The 17,195-nt window shown below is 45.7% G+C and overlaps 2 protein-coding genes and 1 long non-coding RNA gene across 10 annotated transcripts in view; 2 read left to right on the forward strand and 1 right to left on the reverse strand.

Moving 5' to 3' along the window:
- Gip (gastric inhibitory polypeptide) overlaps positions 1–11,250 on the forward strand; it is a 41,561-nt gene extending 30,311 nt beyond the window's left edge. The window contains exons 1-7 of one of the 6 annotated variants that reach the window (XM_050156713.1): positions 1,665–2,015; positions 2,588–2,677; positions 5,357–5,503; positions 6,077–6,166; positions 8,078–8,224; positions 8,794–8,883; positions 11,119–11,250. In XM_050156713.1, the coding sequence (XP_050012670.1) occupies positions 1,813–2,015; positions 2,588–2,677; positions 5,357–5,503; positions 6,077–6,166; positions 8,078–8,224; positions 8,794–8,883; positions 11,119–11,128 (777 nt within the window). In that variant the 5' untranslated portion in view covers positions 1,665–1,812 and the 3' untranslated portion in view covers positions 11,129–11,250. Of the gene's footprint in view, positions 1–1,662; positions 2,016–2,587; positions 2,678–5,356; positions 5,504–6,076; positions 6,167–8,077; positions 8,225–8,793; positions 8,884–11,118 lie in introns of those variants that run through there. The other 5 variants (XM_050156714.1, XM_050156718.1, XM_050156716.1 and 2 more) reach the window with 5 other exon arrangements.
- Positions 1–17,195, forward strand: part of Snf8 (SNF8 subunit of ESCRT-II) — a 48,787-nt gene that overhangs the window by 19,133 nt on the left and 12,459 nt on the right. Inside the window, exons 1-2 of one of the 3 annotated variants that reach the window (XM_050156709.1) lie at positions 15,947–16,100; positions 16,374–16,424. The exons of 1 other annotated variant lie outside the window; for it this stretch is intronic. In XM_050156709.1, coding sequence (XP_050012666.1) covers positions 16,047–16,100; positions 16,374–16,424 — 105 coding nt within the window. In that variant the 5' untranslated portion in view covers positions 15,947–16,046. Of the gene's footprint in view, positions 1–15,946; positions 16,101–16,373; positions 16,425–17,195 lie in introns of those variants that run through there. One more of the 3 variants, XM_050156711.1, reaches the window with a different exon arrangement.
- Positions 1–17,195, reverse strand: part of LOC126510243 (uncharacterized) — a 40,891-nt gene that overhangs the window by 13,829 nt on the left and 9,867 nt on the right. The window lies entirely within an intron of this gene.

Here is a 17,195-nt window from a genome sequence, read left to right on the forward strand (position 1 = left end):
GGAGGCAGAACCAGGTGGATCTCTTTGAGTTCGAGGCCAGCCTAGTCTACAAGAGCTAGTTCTAGGACATGCACCAAAGCTACAGAGAAACCCTGTCTCGAAAAAACAAACAAACAAACAAACAAAGAAAAAACCCCAAAATAAAACAAAGCTTCTCTAAGCACAAAAAAGTGAAGTCCTGGAGGATGTCCTGAGGGTTTTCTAAAATCTGTGACTGAATGATATTCATGGATTCATTGTAGCGAGGGGAGCAGGGAATGAGGGACCTTAGAGTTGGCTTCTCCTTGCCAAGCCTCAGGAAGGCAGTTTGGAGACCAGGGCATTATCCCAAAGCCAGACCCCTGAAATCAGCCTCCCGTTCTGGGAAGAAGTGATGAATGGATGCTCAGGGACGGTCTCTGGGGTCACTGGGTTGCAGTCTGTGATGCTTTTAGCAGTGGGGGGATAAGCTATGCCACTGCAAAGCTTTAATCCCTAATATTGTGTTTTCTGGTGTGCCCCACCACGACCAGGCTAAGAGTGGAAAATCTTTTTTCAATCTTTATTTATGTACATTGGTGTTTTGTCTGCATGTATATCTGTGTGAGGCTGTCGGGTAAACTGCAACTGGAGTTACAGACAGTTGCCACCACCAGGACTCAGTTCCCAGCACCCTCATGACAAGTCAGTCTAACTCCAGTTCCCGGGGATCTGATGCCCTCACACAGATATCCATGCAGGCAAAACACTAATGTGCATAAAATAAAAGTAAAATTTAAAAATGATTAAAATCAAGGTGGCACACACCTTTAATTCCAGCACTAGTAAGGCAGAGATAAGCGGATACTAGTTGAGTTTGAGGCCAGCCTGCTCTACAAAGTGAGTTCTGGGTCAGCTAAGACTCTTTCACAGAGAACCCTGTCTTGAAAAACAAGAAAAACAAACCAAAACAAAAAAAAGGCAGCGATTCAAATAGTATGTCCAGTAGGATTGTGATGTAACAATTTATAGTTATTATTATTCTCTTTTGTTTTTCTGGTTTCTCTAAAATGTGCATCCTGCGGGTTGATATCAGGTTGTCAGGTCTGATAGGAAACCCCTTTATTTGCCAAACAATCTCACCAGTCCCCGAGTTCACTATTATTATAATTATTTTAGTAATTTAATCATCTCTATTTTTATGTTCTCTGGTGTTTTGCCTGCATGTGTGTGTGACAGTGTCAGATCTTGTAGTTACACACAGTTATTAGCTGACATGTGCGTGCTGGGAATTGAACCTGGGTCCTCTGGTAGAGCTGATGGTCCTCGTAGCCACTGAGCTATCACTTCAACGCCTGGTTTTTGCCTTTTTTTTTTTTTTTTGTGTTTTTTGAGACAAGGTTTCATCTGTAGCTTTGGGGCCTGTCCTGGAGATAGCTCTTGTAGACCAAGCTGTCCTCAAATTCAAACAGATCCACTTGCCTCTGACTCTGAGTGCTGGAATTGGAATTAAAGGCGTGGGCCACCACCACCCTGATTTATTCATATTATTGATATTTTTTTGAGACTCGGTCTTTCTCTGTAGCTCCGTCTTGGAACTTGCTGTGTAGACCAGGCTGGCCTTGAACTCACAGAGCTTGGTCTGCCTCTACCTGCTGAGTGCCCAAAACTATTGTTATTACTTCATTCTTACTATTATTGAGTTGATCTCTTCTTACATAGTATAGACTGGCCTTGAACTTTCAGTGATCCTCCTGCCTCAGCCTTCCAAGTACTGGGATTACAGGCATGCACCCTCTGGCCAGTTTAGTTCAGTTTGTTACTCTGAACCTAAGGACTTAATCAAGCAATGTGATGTCCCCATCCTTTTTCATTCCTTGGGATCCTGGTTTCTATCTCTTGCCTTTCAGATCCCAGGCTAAATCAGGTGGCCTCCGGCCTCGAGGCCCGAGGTATGCAGAGGGGACTTTAATCAGCGATTACAGCATCCTCATGGACAAGATCCGCCAACACGAGTTTGTGAACTGGCTGCTGGCCCAGAAGGGGAAGAAGATGGAGTAAGTAACTCCCTGCACCCCTCCTGTCCCCACACCAAACTCTGCTATGTTCACACTGCCTCCTAGGAGGCCATACAGACCGTGAGGTGCACAACCCCACAGCCACCTTTTAGTCAGTGAGGAGGAGGCAGTGGCCATGTCCTGAGTCTCTGACTGGGCAATAGAGATGTCTGGTGCAGATGAGGTGTTCTCCTGTCCTTTATTTCTAAGGGGAGGAACCAGAGAAGAGTGTAGAAGCCACAGAGGGACCCCAGACTTCTGGAGATGAAGGCAAAAGGAGCTGGTTTGCATGATGGCTTCAGACTCTCTAAATAAATCACTATGTGCTTCTCCCAACCTATGCCTAACCTTGTTGTGCTGCTGTTCCCTCAGCCTGCTGGATTCTGAGGAGCCCTCCGTGATGGAGGCAACTGAACACAAGCAGTCACGGTGGGGTTTAGGGGGTTAGGATGTGGAGGAAGAGGCACTGTTGCTCCTACTGTTGAGGTATCAAAGATGTCAGTGTCCCTGGGTTTGGGACTTCCAACTGTTCCTCCAGTCGGCTCACCCCCAAATCGTCTTCATCTCACCAGCTGGAAACACAACCTCACCCGGAGAGAGGCCCAGGCCTTGGAGCAGGCAGGACAGTCTGAGGGAAATGAGGAGACAGAGGGACAACAGAGGTGAGTCCACCATGAGGAGAGAGGGGGAACAGCCTCCAGCCCATTGGCTTCACTGCTCCCTGTAGCAGGTCTTTTCTTTGGACCACCTACAGGCTCCCAAATCGTGAAGGGAGACTTGATTTAGTTATGAATGCTCGGCCTTAGCTTAAGCTTGTAGCATTAGCTCCTATAAGTTAACTATTTCTCTCATCTACATTTTGCTTCTAGGCATTTTTCTTTTTCCCAACCTGGGTCTGTCTGTCTGGCAGCTAGGTAGTGACTGACTTGCTGACTGGCCCTGGGTGCCTCCCCTCTTTCTCCTTCCTTCTCTTCTCTCTCTTTACCATAGCCTAAATTCCTTCTATGTGTTCTCTTTGCCTAACAGTTCCTGCTATCCCTCTACTGACAAGCTTTTTTTTTTTGTTGTTAAAGATTTATTTATTATGTATACGGTGTTCTGCCTACAGGCCAGACGATGGCACCAGGTCTCATTAAAGGTGGTTGTGAGACACCATGTCATTGCTGGGTATTAAATGCAGGACCTCTGGAATAGCATCCAAGGGTAGTTATTCCCTCTGAGTCTTCTCTCCATCCTCTGTGGTCAGCTTTCTATTAGACCAACCAGGTGTCTTCTACAGACAAGGTGAAACAGCAGCATGTCTTTATATAATTAAACAAGTGCAACATAAACAAATGGAACACACTTTTACATAGTTAAGTGATCCACAGCAGCGCCCTCTCTCAGACTGCAGAGGAAGGCTGGGACTCCCTCATAGGAACCCCCTCTTGCCGGGAGGTGGTGGTGCACGCCTGCATTTAAACCCAGCACTTGGGAGGCAGAACCAGGTGGATCTCTTTGAGTTCGAGGCCAGCCTAGTCTACAAGAGCTAGTTCTAGGATATGCACCAAAGCTACAGAGAAACCCTGTCTCGAAAAAACAAACAAACAAACAAACAAAGAAAAAACCCCAAAATAAAACAAAGCTTCTCTAAGCACAAAAAAGTGAAGTCCTGGAGGATGTCCTGAGGGTTTTCTAAAATCTGTGACTGAATGATATTCATGGATTCATTGTAGCGAGGGGAGCAGGGAATGAGGGACCTTAGTGTTTCCTTCCCCTTGACAAGCCTCAGGAAGGCAGTTTGGAGACCAGGGCATTATCCCAAAGCCAGACCCCTGAAATCAGCCTCCCATTCTGGGAAGAAGTGATGAATGGATGCTCAGGGACGGTCTCTGGGGTCACTGGGTTGCAGTCTGTGATGCTTTTAGCAGTGGGGGGATAAGCTATGCCACTGCAAAGCTTTAATCCCTAATATTGTGTTTTCTGGTGTGCCCCACCACGACCAGGCTAAGAGTGGAAAATCTTTTTTCAATCTTTATTTATGTACATTGGTGTTTTGTCTGCATGTATATCTGTGTGAGGCTGTCGGGTAAACTGCAACTGGAGTTACAGACAGTTGCCACCACCAGGACTCAGTTCCCAGCACCCTCATGACAAGTCAGTCTAACTCCAGTTCCCGGGGATCTGATGCCCTCACACAGATATCCATGCAGGCAAAACACTAATGTGCATAAAATAAAAGTAAAATTTAAAAATGATTAAAATCAAGGTGGCACACACCTTTAATTCCAGCACTAGTAAGGCAGAGATAAGCGGATACTAGTTGAGTTTGAGGCCAGCCTGCTCTACAAAGTGAGTTCTGGGTCAGCTAAGACTCTTTCACAGAGAACCCTGTCTTGAAAAACAAGAAAAACAAACCAAAACAAAAAAAAGGCAGCGATTCAAATAGTATGTCCAGTAGGATTGTGATGTAACAATTTATAGTTATTATTATTCTCTTTTGTTTTTCTGGTTTCTCTATAATGTGCATCCTGTGGGTTGATATCAGGTTGTCAGGTCTGATAGGAAACCCCTTTATTTGCCAAACAATCTCACCAGTCCCCGAGTTCACTATTATTATAATTATTTTAGTAATTTAATCATCTCTATTTTTATGTTCTCTGGTGTTTTGCCTGCATGTGTGTGTGACAGTGTCAGATCTTGTAGTTACACACAGTTATTAGCTGACATGTGCGTGCTGGGAATTGAACCTGGGTCCTCTGGTAGAGCTGATGGTCCTCGTAGCCACTGAGCTATCACTTCAACGCCTGGTTTTTGCCTTTTTTTTTTTTTTTTGTGTTTTTTGAGACAAGGTTTCATCTGTAGCTTTGGGGCCTGTCCTGGAGATAGCTCTTGTAGACCAAGCTGTCCTCAAATTCAAACAGATCCACTTGCCTCTGACTCTGAGTGCTGGAATTGGAATTAAAGGCGTGGGCCACCACCACCCTGATTTATTCATATTATTGATATTTTTTTGAGACTCGGTCTTTCTCTGTAGCTCCGTCTTGGAACTTGCTGTGTAGACCAGGCTGGCCTTGAACTCACAGAGCTTGGTCTGCCTCTACCTGCTGAGTGCCCAAAACTATTGTTATTACTTCATTCTTACTATTATTGAGTTGATCTCTTCTTACATAGTATAGACTGGCCTTGAACTTTCAGTGATCCTCCTGCCTCAGCCTTCCAAGTACTGGGATTACAGGCATGCACCCTCTGGCCAGTTTAGTTCAGTTTGTTACTCTGAACCTAAGGACTTAATCAAGCAATGTGATGTCCCCATCCTTTTTCATTCCTTGGGATCCTGGTTTCTATCTCTTGCCTTTCAGATCCCAGGCTAAATCAGGTGGCCTCCGGCCTCGAGGCCCGAGGTATGCAGAGGGGACTTTAATCAGCGATTACAGCATCCTCATGGACAAGATCCGCCAACACGAGTTTGTGAACTGGCTGCTGGCCCAGAAGGGGAAGAAGATGGAGTAAGTAACTCCCTGCACCCCTCCTGTCCCCACACCAAACTCTGCTATGTTCACACTGCCTCCTAGGAGGCCATACAGACCGTGAGGTGCACAACCCCACAGCCACCTTTTAGTCAGTGAGGAGGAGGAAGTGGTCATGTCCTGAGTCTCTGACTGGGCAATAGAGCAGTCTGGTGCAGATGAGGTGTTCTCCTGTCCTTTATTTCTAAGGGGAGGAACCAGAGAAGAGTGTAGAAGCCACAGAGGGACCCTAGAGGTCTGGAGATGAAGGCAAAAGGAGCTGGGTTGCCTGTTGGCTTCAGACTCTCTAAATAAATCACCATTGTGCTTCTCCCAACCTATGCCAAACGTTATTGTGCTGCTGTTCCCTCAGCCTGCTGGATTCTGAGGAGCCCTCCGTGATGGAGGCAACTGAACACAAGCAGTCACAGTGGGGTTTAGGGGGTTAGGATGTGGAGGAAGAGGCACTGTTGCTCCTACTGTTGAGGTATCAAAGATGTCAGTGTCCCTGGGTAAGGGACTTCAAAATGTTCCTCCAGTCGGCTCACCCCCAAATCGTCTTCATCTCACCAGCTGGAAACACAACCTCACCCGGAGAGAGGCCCAGGCCTTGGAGCAGGCAGGACAGTCTGAGGGAAATGAGGAGACAGAGGGACAACAGAGGTGAGTCCACCATGAGGAGAGAGGGGGAACAGCCTCCAGCACATTGGCTTCACTGCTCCCTGTAGCAGGTCTTTTCTTTGGACCACCAACAAGCTCCCAAAACATGAAGGGAGACTTGAATTAGTTATGAATGCTCGGCCTTAGCTTAAGCTTGTAGCATTAGCTCCTATAACTTAACCTGTTTTTCTTTATCTACATTTTGCTTCGAGGCTTTTTTCCTTTTCCTAAGCTGTGTCTGGCTACTGGAAGCTAGCTGGGAACTGATGGGCTGACTGGTCCTAGGTGATTCCCTTTCTTTCTTCCCCATTCCTTTCTTCCTCTTCTCCAGAGCCCAGATTCCATCTACTTGTTCTCTTTGCCCGACAGTTCCTGCTCTCCCTCTACTGCCAAGTTATTGGGGTTTTTTTTTTTTGGTTGTTGTTTTGTTTTTTGTTAAAGGTTTATTTTTTATGTATACAGTGTTCTGCCTATAGGCCAGACGATGGCACCAGGTCTCATTAAAGGTGGTTGTAAGCCACCATGTTGTTGCTGGGTATTAAATGCAGGACCTCTGGAATAGCATCCAAGGGTAGTTATTCCCTCTGAGTCTTCTCTCCATCCTCTGTGGTCAGCTTTCTATTAGACCAATCAGGTGTCTTGGACAGGCAAGGTGAAACAGCAGCATGTCTTTACATAATTAAACAAGTGCAACATAAACAAATGGAACACACTTTTACATGGCTAAGTGATCCACGACAGCGCCCTCTCTCAGACTGCAGAGGAGTGCAGGGACTCCCTCATAGGAACCCCCTTCATATAGGGTGGTGGTGATGCATGCCTTTAATTCCAGCACTAGGGAGGCAGGGGCAGGTGGAACTCTTTGAGTTTGAGGCCAGCCTGTTCTACAAAGTGAGTTCTGGGTCAGATAGGACTGTTTCACAGAGAAATCCTTTCTAGAAAAACAAGAAAACAAACAAAAACAACACATTTAAGGAGCAGGGATACGAACAGTATGTCTCATAGGGTTGGGATGGAATCATGTATTATTATTATTATTATTATTATTATTATTATTATTATTATTATTATTTGGTTTTTCTATCATGTGGGTCCTGCGGGTTGAACTCGGGTTGTCAGGACTGATAGCAAACCCCTTTATTCACCAAACAATCCAACCATTCCCCGAGTTCACTATAATTATTTTAATTTACTCATCTCTATGTTTATGTTCTTTGCTGTTTTCCCTGCATGTGTGTGTGAGAATGTTAAATCTTGTAGTTACAGACTGTTATTAGCTGACATGTGGGTGCTGGGAATTGAACCTGGTAGAGGAGGTGGTCCTCTTAGCCTCGGAGACTTAACTTCAACACCTGGCTTTTGCCTTTTTGTGTGTGTGTGTGTGTGTGTGTGTGTGTGTGTGTGTGTTTTTGAGACAGGTTTTCTCTGTAGCTTTGGAGCCTGTCCAGAGATAGCTCTTGTAGACCAGGCTATCCTCAAATTCAAACAGATCCACCCGCCTCTGCCTCTGAGTGCTGGAATTAAAGGCGTGGGCTACCACCACCCTGATTTATTCATATTATTGATATTTTTTTGAAAGTTGTTCTTTCTCTGTAGCTCTAACTGTCCTGGAACTCACTGTGTAGACCAGGCTGGCCTTGAATTCACAGAGCTTGATCTGTCTCTGCCCGCTGAGTGCTGAATACTATTGTTCTTACTTCACTCTTACTATTATTGAGATGATCTCTTGTTACATAGTATAGACTGGCCTTGAACTTTCAGTCATCCTCCTGCCTCTGCCTTCCAAGTACTGGGATTACTCACAGTGAGTTGAGATCAGTTTGTTACTATGAACCAAAGGACTTAATCAAGCAATGTGATGTCCCCATCCTTTTCCATTCCTTGGGATCCTGGTTTCTATATCTTGCCTCTCAGATCCCAAGCTAAATCTGGTAGCCTCCGGCCTCGAAGCCCGAGGTATGCAGAGGGGACTTTAATCAGCGATTACAGCATCCTCATGGACAAGATCCGCCAACACGAGTTTGTGAACTGGCTGCTGGCCCAGAAGGGGAAGAAGATGGAGTAAGTAACTCCCTGCACCCCTCCTGTCTCCACATCAAACTCTGCTATGTTCACACTGCCTCCTAGGAGGCCATACAGACCGTGAGGTGCACAACCCCACAGCCACCTTTTAGTCAGTGAGGAGGAGGTAGTGGTCATGTCCTGAGTCTCTGACTGGGCAATAGAGCAGTCTGGTGCAGATGAGGTGTTCTCCTGTCCTTTATTTCTAAGGGGAGGAACCAGAGAAGAGTGTAGAAGCCACAGAGGGACCCTAGAGGTCTGGTGATGAAGGCAAAAGAAGCTGGGTTGCCTGTTGGCTTCCGACTCTCTAAATAAATCACCATTGTGCTCTCCCAACCTGTACCACACCTTGTTCTGCTGCTGTTCCCTCAGCCTGGTGGATTCTGAACAGCCCTCCATGAGGGAGGCAACTGAACACATGCAGTGGTGGGGGGTAGGGAGTTAGGATGTGCAGGAAGAGGCTCTGTTGCTCCTACTGTTGCGGTATCAAAGATGTCAGTGTCCCTGGGTGGGGGACTTCCAACTGTTCCTCCAGTCGGCTCACCCCCAAATCGTCTTCATCTCACCAGCTGGAAACACAACCTCACCCGGAGAGAGGCCCAGGCCTTGGAGCAGACAGGACAGTCTGAGAAAAATGAGGAGACAGAGGGACAAGAGAGGTGAGTTCACCATGAGGAGAGAGGGGGAACAGCCTCCAGCTCATTGGCTTCACTGCTCCTTGAAGCAGGTCTTATCTTTGGACCACCAACCAGCTCCCGAATCGTGATAGAAGACTTGAATTAGTTATGAATGCTTAGCTTATGCTTGTACCATTAGCTCTCAGCTGGCAACTGACAGGCTGACTGTCCCTGGACCTGGGTGCTTTCCTTTCTTTCTCCCTCATTCCCTTCTCCCTCTTCTCCAGATCCTAGATTCCTTCTGCTTGTTCTCTGTGCCTGACAGATCCTTCTATCCCTCTACTGGCAGCTATTGTGTTTTTTTGTTTGTTTGTTTGTTTTTTGTTTTGTTTTTAGCAAAGATTTTTTTTTATTATGTAAACAGTGTTCTGTCTACAGGCCTGAATAGGGCACCAGGTCTCATTACAGATGTTTTTGAGCCACCATGTGGTTGCTGAAAATTGAATACAGGACCTTTGGAAGAGCAGCCAGGGTTCTTATTTAACCTCTGAGGCATATCTCCAACCTCTAGTTGTCAGCTTTTTATTAGACCAATCAGGTCTCTTCGACAGGTAAAGTGAAACAGCAGCATGTCTTTACATAATTAAACAAGTGCAACATAAACAAATGCAACACACTTTTATATGGTTAAGTGATCCACAGCAGCGCTCTCTCTCAGGCTGCAGAGGAGTGCAGGGACTCCCCCATAGGAACCCATTTCTCTAAGCTCAAAAGAGTTAAGTCCTAGAGGATGCCCTGAGGGCTTTCTAAGATCTGTGACTGAATGATATTCATGTATTCACTGTAGGGAGGGGAGCAGGGAATGAGGGACCTTAGAGTTGGCTTCTTTTTGCCAAGCCTCAGGAAGGCAGTTTGGAGACCAGGGCATTCTCCCAAAGCCAGACCCCTGAAATCAGCCTCCCGTTCTGGGAAGAAGTGATGAATGGATGCTCAGGGACGGTCTCTCTGGGGTCACTGGGATGCAGTCTGTGATGCTTGTAGAGGTGGGTGGATAAGCTGTGTCACTGCAATACTGTGGTTTATTGTGCCTGAATTGAGGACCATATATTCTGTGGTTATGCAGAACCAGATAGGGCCCCAAACAAAAGAGGCTAGGGGTCTGAGAGTTGAGCTAGCCCAAGGAAGCTAGCTGTGTCTGCTGCCTAGCAGGTGTTCGTACATGCTTTCAACCCAACACTCTAGAGGCAGAGGCAGCAAAATTTGGTTTACATAGTAAGTTCTAGGCCAATTAGGGTTACAGAGTGAGACTCTGTCCAAAAACAAACCATCCAGGCTCCTTCAATCTCTCTCCCATGCAGTTCCTTGCCCAAGAACCCCAGTGATGAAGATGTGCTCAGGGGCTTGCTGATTCAAGAGCTGCTGGCCTGTTGGTTGAGCAAATAGAGCTCTACCTGCTCAGGAGAGGGACACGAAGGCTATGGGGGTGTTGCAAGGTTGTTAGTTAGAAGTTAAGGCTTCCAGGTGACACAAAATATGTGTGTGTTTGTCTCTCACTGACTGTGTGCACATGTATGTCTTGTTGGGAATTGAAACCAGGGCTCTGGAATTGCTACGGAAATGCTCTACCTCTGAGTCTTAGCCCAGGTTGGTCCAGAGCGCCCTGTGTAACCTAGATTGGTCTCAAACTCATGATCCTTGTGTCTCCTCAGCACTGGAATTATAGGTGTGTGCCACTAAACGAACAGTTATCCTTAGACCTCATTCAGATCTATGTCCAAACACACACCAGCAAAGTACCCATTCAGAACCTCAGCATATTGATTAAAATCAGAGATATAATGGGGGTGGGTCTCACACCTGTCACCTAGCTCTTGGCAGGAGGACCTCAGGAAGATTGTCTACAAGCCCGAGTCCAGTCTACACCAGTGAGTTCTAAAACAGCCAGGGGTATGTAGTGATAACCTTCCCCCCAAATTAAAGCTAAAACAACAAACAAGAACAAAAAGAAAATTGTAGCCGGGCATGGTGGCCACAGCTTGGAATACAGAATTCGGGAGATAGAAGCAGGAGGATGTCTTAGTTTGGGGCCAGTCTGTCTTACAAAGCAAGTTCCAGGACAGCCAGATCTGAATGAAACACAGAGAAATTCTGTCTCAAAAACAAACAAAGAAAGGTAATTTGCAGGTAGGAGTGGTTTCTCTATGCCTGGGTACCAGGATAAATTTCCTGTGTTGACTCTTGGTAACCACCCCATCTTTTCTTGTCTCCCTCTTCCAGGTCTGAGTGACTGACCTAGCCCAGCGCAGGACTGGACTCTGCCCTTCGCTTGCTCAGCTCCTGCTTCTGCCCTGGTCCAAAGTCCAAAGTCTCTGAGAGAAGCAAACCAATAAAATCTTGAGCTAAAGTAAATCCTGTTGTCCACTCTGTAAACTTATTTAAATGTCAGCTGAGCCCTTACTGGGCATGGTTGTGTGTATCCTGGGTGTGTCCATGCCTCCAGAGGAAAGCGACACTTCCAGTCATGCCTCTGCGCATGCTGCAAGCATACTGGAAAGTCAACGTAGACAGGAGGGATTCTGACAGAATCACTGTTTGTAATCATGAAGCAGACAGACACAATGCAGCCCTTCATGCTAACCAAGCATGACGTCAAAAGCCTGTCAAACCAGTGCTGCAGAGGGGAAGGCAGGAGTATCAGGAGCTCAAGGACAGACTTAGCTACTCCAGGCTGCCTTAATGTTTCAAAAGCAAGCAAACAAACACAAATAAAGGCAGGCTCTTTCATACATGGGCCTTCCAAGCAGCAGAGACAAATGCATCGTTCCACAGCCAGCAAACCTTCATCTTCAAACACACACACACACACACTCGCACACACACAGGCACACACACACACACACACACAAAAGCATCGTTCCACAGCCAGCAAGCTTTCATCTTCAAACACACACACATGCATCGTTCCACAGCCAGCAAGCCTTCATCTTCAAACACACACACACACACATACACACACGCACACGTAACCACACAGCATGCTGAGTTGCGTGAAGAAAGACAGAAAAGTCCTATTTTTTGTTATTTTGTTTGGCTGTTGAGAGAGGGATTCTTTGTGTAGCTTTGGATCCTGTCCTGGAACTTGATCTGTAGACCAGGCTGGGATTTAAAAGCATGTGCCACCACCGCCCAGCCAGAAGAGTTCTTTCTAGGTGTAATGTGGTGAGAAAATGGCATTTAAGGTGAGACTGGGGGACATGCCAGGGAATGAATGAGCTGGAGAGAGCATTTAGTGGTAAGAATGAGAGAACCGGGTTCAGTTCCCAGAACCTTATCCAAGTGGCTCACATGACCTATAACTCTTTCTCCAGGATATCCAACATGCCCTCACCTATGCATAGCCCCACACAGATACACATACGTACTCATAAATTAAAAAATAAAAAAGTCAATCAATATGAAGGCAAGCAATGCGGAGAGTACACACAAGAGCTAGGTAGCAGTCAGGCCTCAGGCCTCAAAGGGATGGTGCAGGCCTTAAACACAGCCCTAGGGACAATGAGGTGGAACATTGCTGCAAGTCTGAGGCAACCTGGACTGCAGTGACAGGATGATGTAGTGAGACATTGTCTCAAGACAAAATAAAATGTCAGGTGTGGTGGCCCGCTTCTTTAATCCTAGCAGTCTGGAGGCAGAGGCAGGCATATCTCTTTGAGTTTGAAACCAGTCTGGCTTGTACAGTGAGTTCAAGGGCGGCAAGCGCTACACAATTGGACTTTATCTTAAAACAGAAATTTAACTTGGAATGGTGGTGCACAACTTTTATATCAGTACTTGGGAGGCAGAGGCAGGCAGATCTCTGTGAGTTCAAGGCCAGCCTGGTCCACAACAGCGAGTTACAGAACACAAAGAAACACAAAGAAATCCTGTCTCAAAAAACCAAAATTATATATTCTTTACAAATACAATTTGAATTTAATTATTTTGGGTGGGGTGGTTGGAGGGATGTTTCAGAGGTAATTAGGAGTACTGACTGTTCTTTCAAAGGACCTGGGATTCCATTCACAGCATCCACAAGACAGTTCACAACTTGTCTAGAATTCCAGCCCCAAGGGATCTGATGCCTTCTTCTGGTATCTTAGAGCACATACAGTGTATACATACAGACAAGCAGAACATACATACATATAAAATTTAAAATCATTTAAGTTTTTTAGACTTTTGAAATTAATATGATCATCATCATCATTATTATTTTCTCTTTATTTTCCAAGACAGGGTTTCTCTCGGTAGCCTTTGCTGTTCTGGAACTTGATTTGGTCAAACCAGGCTGATCTTGAACTCAGAGATCTGCTTGCCTCTGCCTCCAAACTGCTGGGATTAAAAGGGCGTGCTCCACCATGTCTGGATGACTTCTAAATTTTCATGCATTTTTGGTGATTTTGTTTCTTCCCTTCTAATCTTCTGGAGCTTCTGAGTTCTGTACCATGCAATAAACTTCATTGCTCAGAGGTTTATTTTCCTCTTCCCCTCTCCCTGGGTGAGAGCCTAGGACCCACACAGCAACTAAAGGCTGAGTTGTACCTTCATCCTTACTACGTAGTTTTTACATTTATTTATTATTTATGTGCATTCCTGTGTGCATGTGCATGAATGTTTGCATCCATGTGTGTGCATTGGAGCTCTTGGGGAGGACAGAGAACAACTTTCAAGAGTTGGTTCTCTCCTTCGACCATGTGGGTTCCATGATCCCACTTATGATTGGTCGTCAGGCTTGGTTTCAAGGCAAGTGTCTTTTGATGCTGAGTGCTCTTCTTATTACTACATTTAGTGAAGCATTTGTGTCACACGCCTTTAATCCCAGCACTCAGGAGGCAGAGGTAGGCGGATCTCTGAGTTTGTGGCCAGCCTGGTCTATAAAGGCAGATTTCAGGACAGCCAGAGCCACACAGAGAATCCCTGTCTTGAAAAAAATAAAACTATTATCACTATTATTATTAAACATTTATTTTTATATTTCACATTTTTTGTTGTTTTTTGTTTTTGAGAGAGAGGGTCTCACTATGTAATTCTAGTTTTGAAACTCACTATGGGCTGGTTGGTGGTGGCTCACACCTTTAATCCCAGAGGCAGGTGGATCTCTGTGAGTTCAAGGCTAGCGTGGTCTACAATTGCTAGTTCCACCTTTCTTTTCCAGCTCTCTCCCAAAGAGGTAGCTGCTGCCAGGGCTCCTCTCCTCTCCCCTTCTTCTTCTCTCTCTCTCTGTTCTTTCCTTGTTCCCCTTCTCTTTCCCTCTCCCCTTCCTTTCCACAACACACTAAATAAATATCCAACTTCAAATAGTTCCAGAACACGTTCCAAAGCTACACAGAGAAACCCTGCCTCAAAAAAAAAAAAAATAGCCCCTTCTCTTTCCCTCTCCCCTTCCTTTCCACAACACACTAAATAAATATCCAACTTCAAATAGTTCCAGAACACGTTCCAAAGCTACACAGAGAAACCCTGCCTCAAAAAAAAAAAAGATAGTTCCAGAACACGTTCCAAAGCTACACAGAGAAACCCTGTCTCAAAAAAAAAAAAAAAAAAAAAAAAAAAAAGAAAAGAAAAAAAAAACTCACTATGTAGACCAGGCTGGCCTTCAACTTAGAGAACTGCTAACCTCTTCCTCCTGAGTGCTGGGATTAATGGCATGAAGCCACCATGACAGGCATTTAAAATTATTTTTTTTTTTTTTTGAGACAGGATTTCTCTGTAACTCTCTGCCTCCCAAGTGCTGGGATTAAAGGCATGCACCAACACCACCCAGCAAAATTATCTTTTTGTTAATTTATTCCTATATGTGAACTCTTTTTTAAAATAATTTATTTTTGTTTATTTACATTGATGTTTTGCCTGCATGTATGTCTGTGTGAAGGTGTTGAGTCCCCTAGAACTGGAGTTACAGACAGCTGTGTGCTGCCATGTGGGTGATGAAACTGAACCCTGGTCCTCTGGAAGATGGCTCTAAACCACTGAGCCATCTCTCTAGTCCCTATATGTAAACTCTTAAGAACAACAGTGTTTGATTGTGTGGGAAGTGGGTGCCAGGACTGGGCTTGAGGGCCTGGTTCTTCTGTCTTCCAAGAGCTTGAATTACAGTTGTACTTACCAGATAGAAATTGCATTTTTGTTTGTTTGAGCCAGAGTTGCTCTGTGTAGCTCTGGCTGTCCTGGAATTCACTATGTAGACCAAGCTGGCCTGGAACTCTCAGAGATTTGCCTGCCTCTGCCTTCTGAGTCCTGGGAATAAAGGTATGAGCCACCACTGCCCGGCTAAGGATTTAGTATCTCAGAGAGAAGTTTGGATCTACATTTGTGGGGTCTTGGATATTTTAAGGGAACAACAAAGACTCAAAAAGAGTTATATACTTTTTTCTCCCTTTGTATAATGTTCTTTCTACAAGCCAGCCGATGTAAAAGACTATTTAGTTTTTAATCGCAGTGATCTCATCTGAAGCCTCACCAGCTCTTTAACATAGTAGCAGGTGTTAACTGTGCATGACACTGTCCGTGAGAGGCAGACAAGAAGTCCATGCAGTAAGCCCGTCTGCCACAGGATAGAACGCTTTCCGACATAATAAAGTTTACCTGTTGAATTCTTTTGCAGAGATTTTGACTTAGATTAAGAATATACAGCTAAACTGGGCGGTGGTGGAACACATCTTTAGTCCCTCACCTGGGCGTGATGGCACATGTATTTCATCCCAACATTCGAAGGTAGGGACAGGAGATCTCTTTAAATTCGAAGCCAGCTTGGCATTCAATGTGAGCTCCTGCCCAGCCAAGGACATATAGTGAGACCCTGTCTGGAAAAAAATGGCTCCTTCCATGGTCAACATATGACTTGGTGATGTCCCAGAAGCATCTATTGCTCTCTAGGCGCTGGAGCCTCAGAACAGCAGGCACCCACTTTCGTGGATGCATAGAGAAATACAACACAGACAGGGTTCGCGCCTTCGAAGTCGTCTGGGCTTCGTGCAACGTGGCCCCAGCAAAAGGCACGGGCCCCACTCACCAAGCAAGACTCGCGGCAGGAAGTGGGCACGCGACTTCCGGCGCTCGCGGATGACGCACTGCACCCGGCTTCCGCATTGGGAGCCGGCAGTAGAACCAGGGACGCAGAGAGCTGGTGTCCCGGCTGCGGGGCGGCCCGCCGTCCCGGGGTGGGGATGCACAGGCGCGGGGTGGGAGCTGGCGCCATCGCCAAGAAGAAACTCGCCGAGGTGAGCAGGGAGGAGGGCGGGCCGCAGCCTACTCTCCCCGCGAGACACCCAACTCTCCCGGAGCGGAGTTGCCTTCCCCTGAATCGCCTTCTAACAATTGATAGAAGACAAGCTTCTCCGGAGCTCCGGAATGAGTGCCCTGGAGTGTCAGGAAGCAGCCGATGAAATCATTATTTAAGACAGACCCTTACCCTTACATACTAAAGCTGTGGCAGCACAATGGGAGCCTTAGCCCTCACTGTCTCAACTCATGCCGGGCTCTTTGTCTTACAGGCCAAGTACAAGGAGCGAGGGACCGTCTTGGCCGAGGACCAGCTGGCCCAGGTGAGTAATTGTCAGGCTCGAGTCAGAAACGGAGATCGAACAATACTACTCAGCATAGTTTTAATGTTATAGATTGTCTAGACTGAACTAAACATTGGGTGTCACTCAAATCCAGATTTCGTTTTAGGGAGATTCGCTAAGATTTTTGAGTGCTTAGACTTGTGTGCTTTCCCCGTTTTCCCTTTTATTTTACTTGATTATTGCCTTTTCATTGTTTTACTTTTTAAGATGGGGGTCTCACCTTGCTACCCAGGCTGAGCTTCCACTTTGTGGTTGGTCCCCCAGGCTCAGTCTCCTGAGTAGTATATGCTACCCACCACTCCCGGACCTCTGTTTTCCTTACATATGTGGTTGGTCATGTTCAAGCCTCATTACAGTTCCGTGTCAACCTAGATTTCAAAAAACAAAAAAATCAGTGTGCTGGAGATTTAGCTCAGAGTTGTAGAGGATTTGCCTAATATGCACAAACACTTGAGTGCCGTTCTCAGCACAACAAAAATTGAAACACATTTTCTTTAACAATTAGAATGACTCCTCCCTAAGAATGCTGATATTTATTTGCAAATAGCAGTGCAGTGGGACTTACATTGCATTAGGAAAGCGTAAACAAGTTGGATCCACGAAGCGTGTCTAAAGAAGTGAAACAGAAAGTTTTCTAAATCATACTATTACATAAGCCATTTTAAACTATAAGTCACAATGATTAATAAGAATTGTGTTGTTCAAGGTTAAACAGTCTGTTGAGCAGGTGTCTTTTTTTTTTTTTTTTTT

This window comes from Alexandromys fortis, unplaced genomic scaffold, assembly GCF_014885135.2.
Source record: "Alexandromys fortis isolate MF-2015 unplaced genomic scaffold, M_Fortis_MF-2015_v1.1 scaffold_31, whole genome shotgun sequence".
NCBI lineage: Eukaryota > Metazoa > Chordata > Mammalia > Rodentia > Cricetidae > Alexandromys > Alexandromys fortis.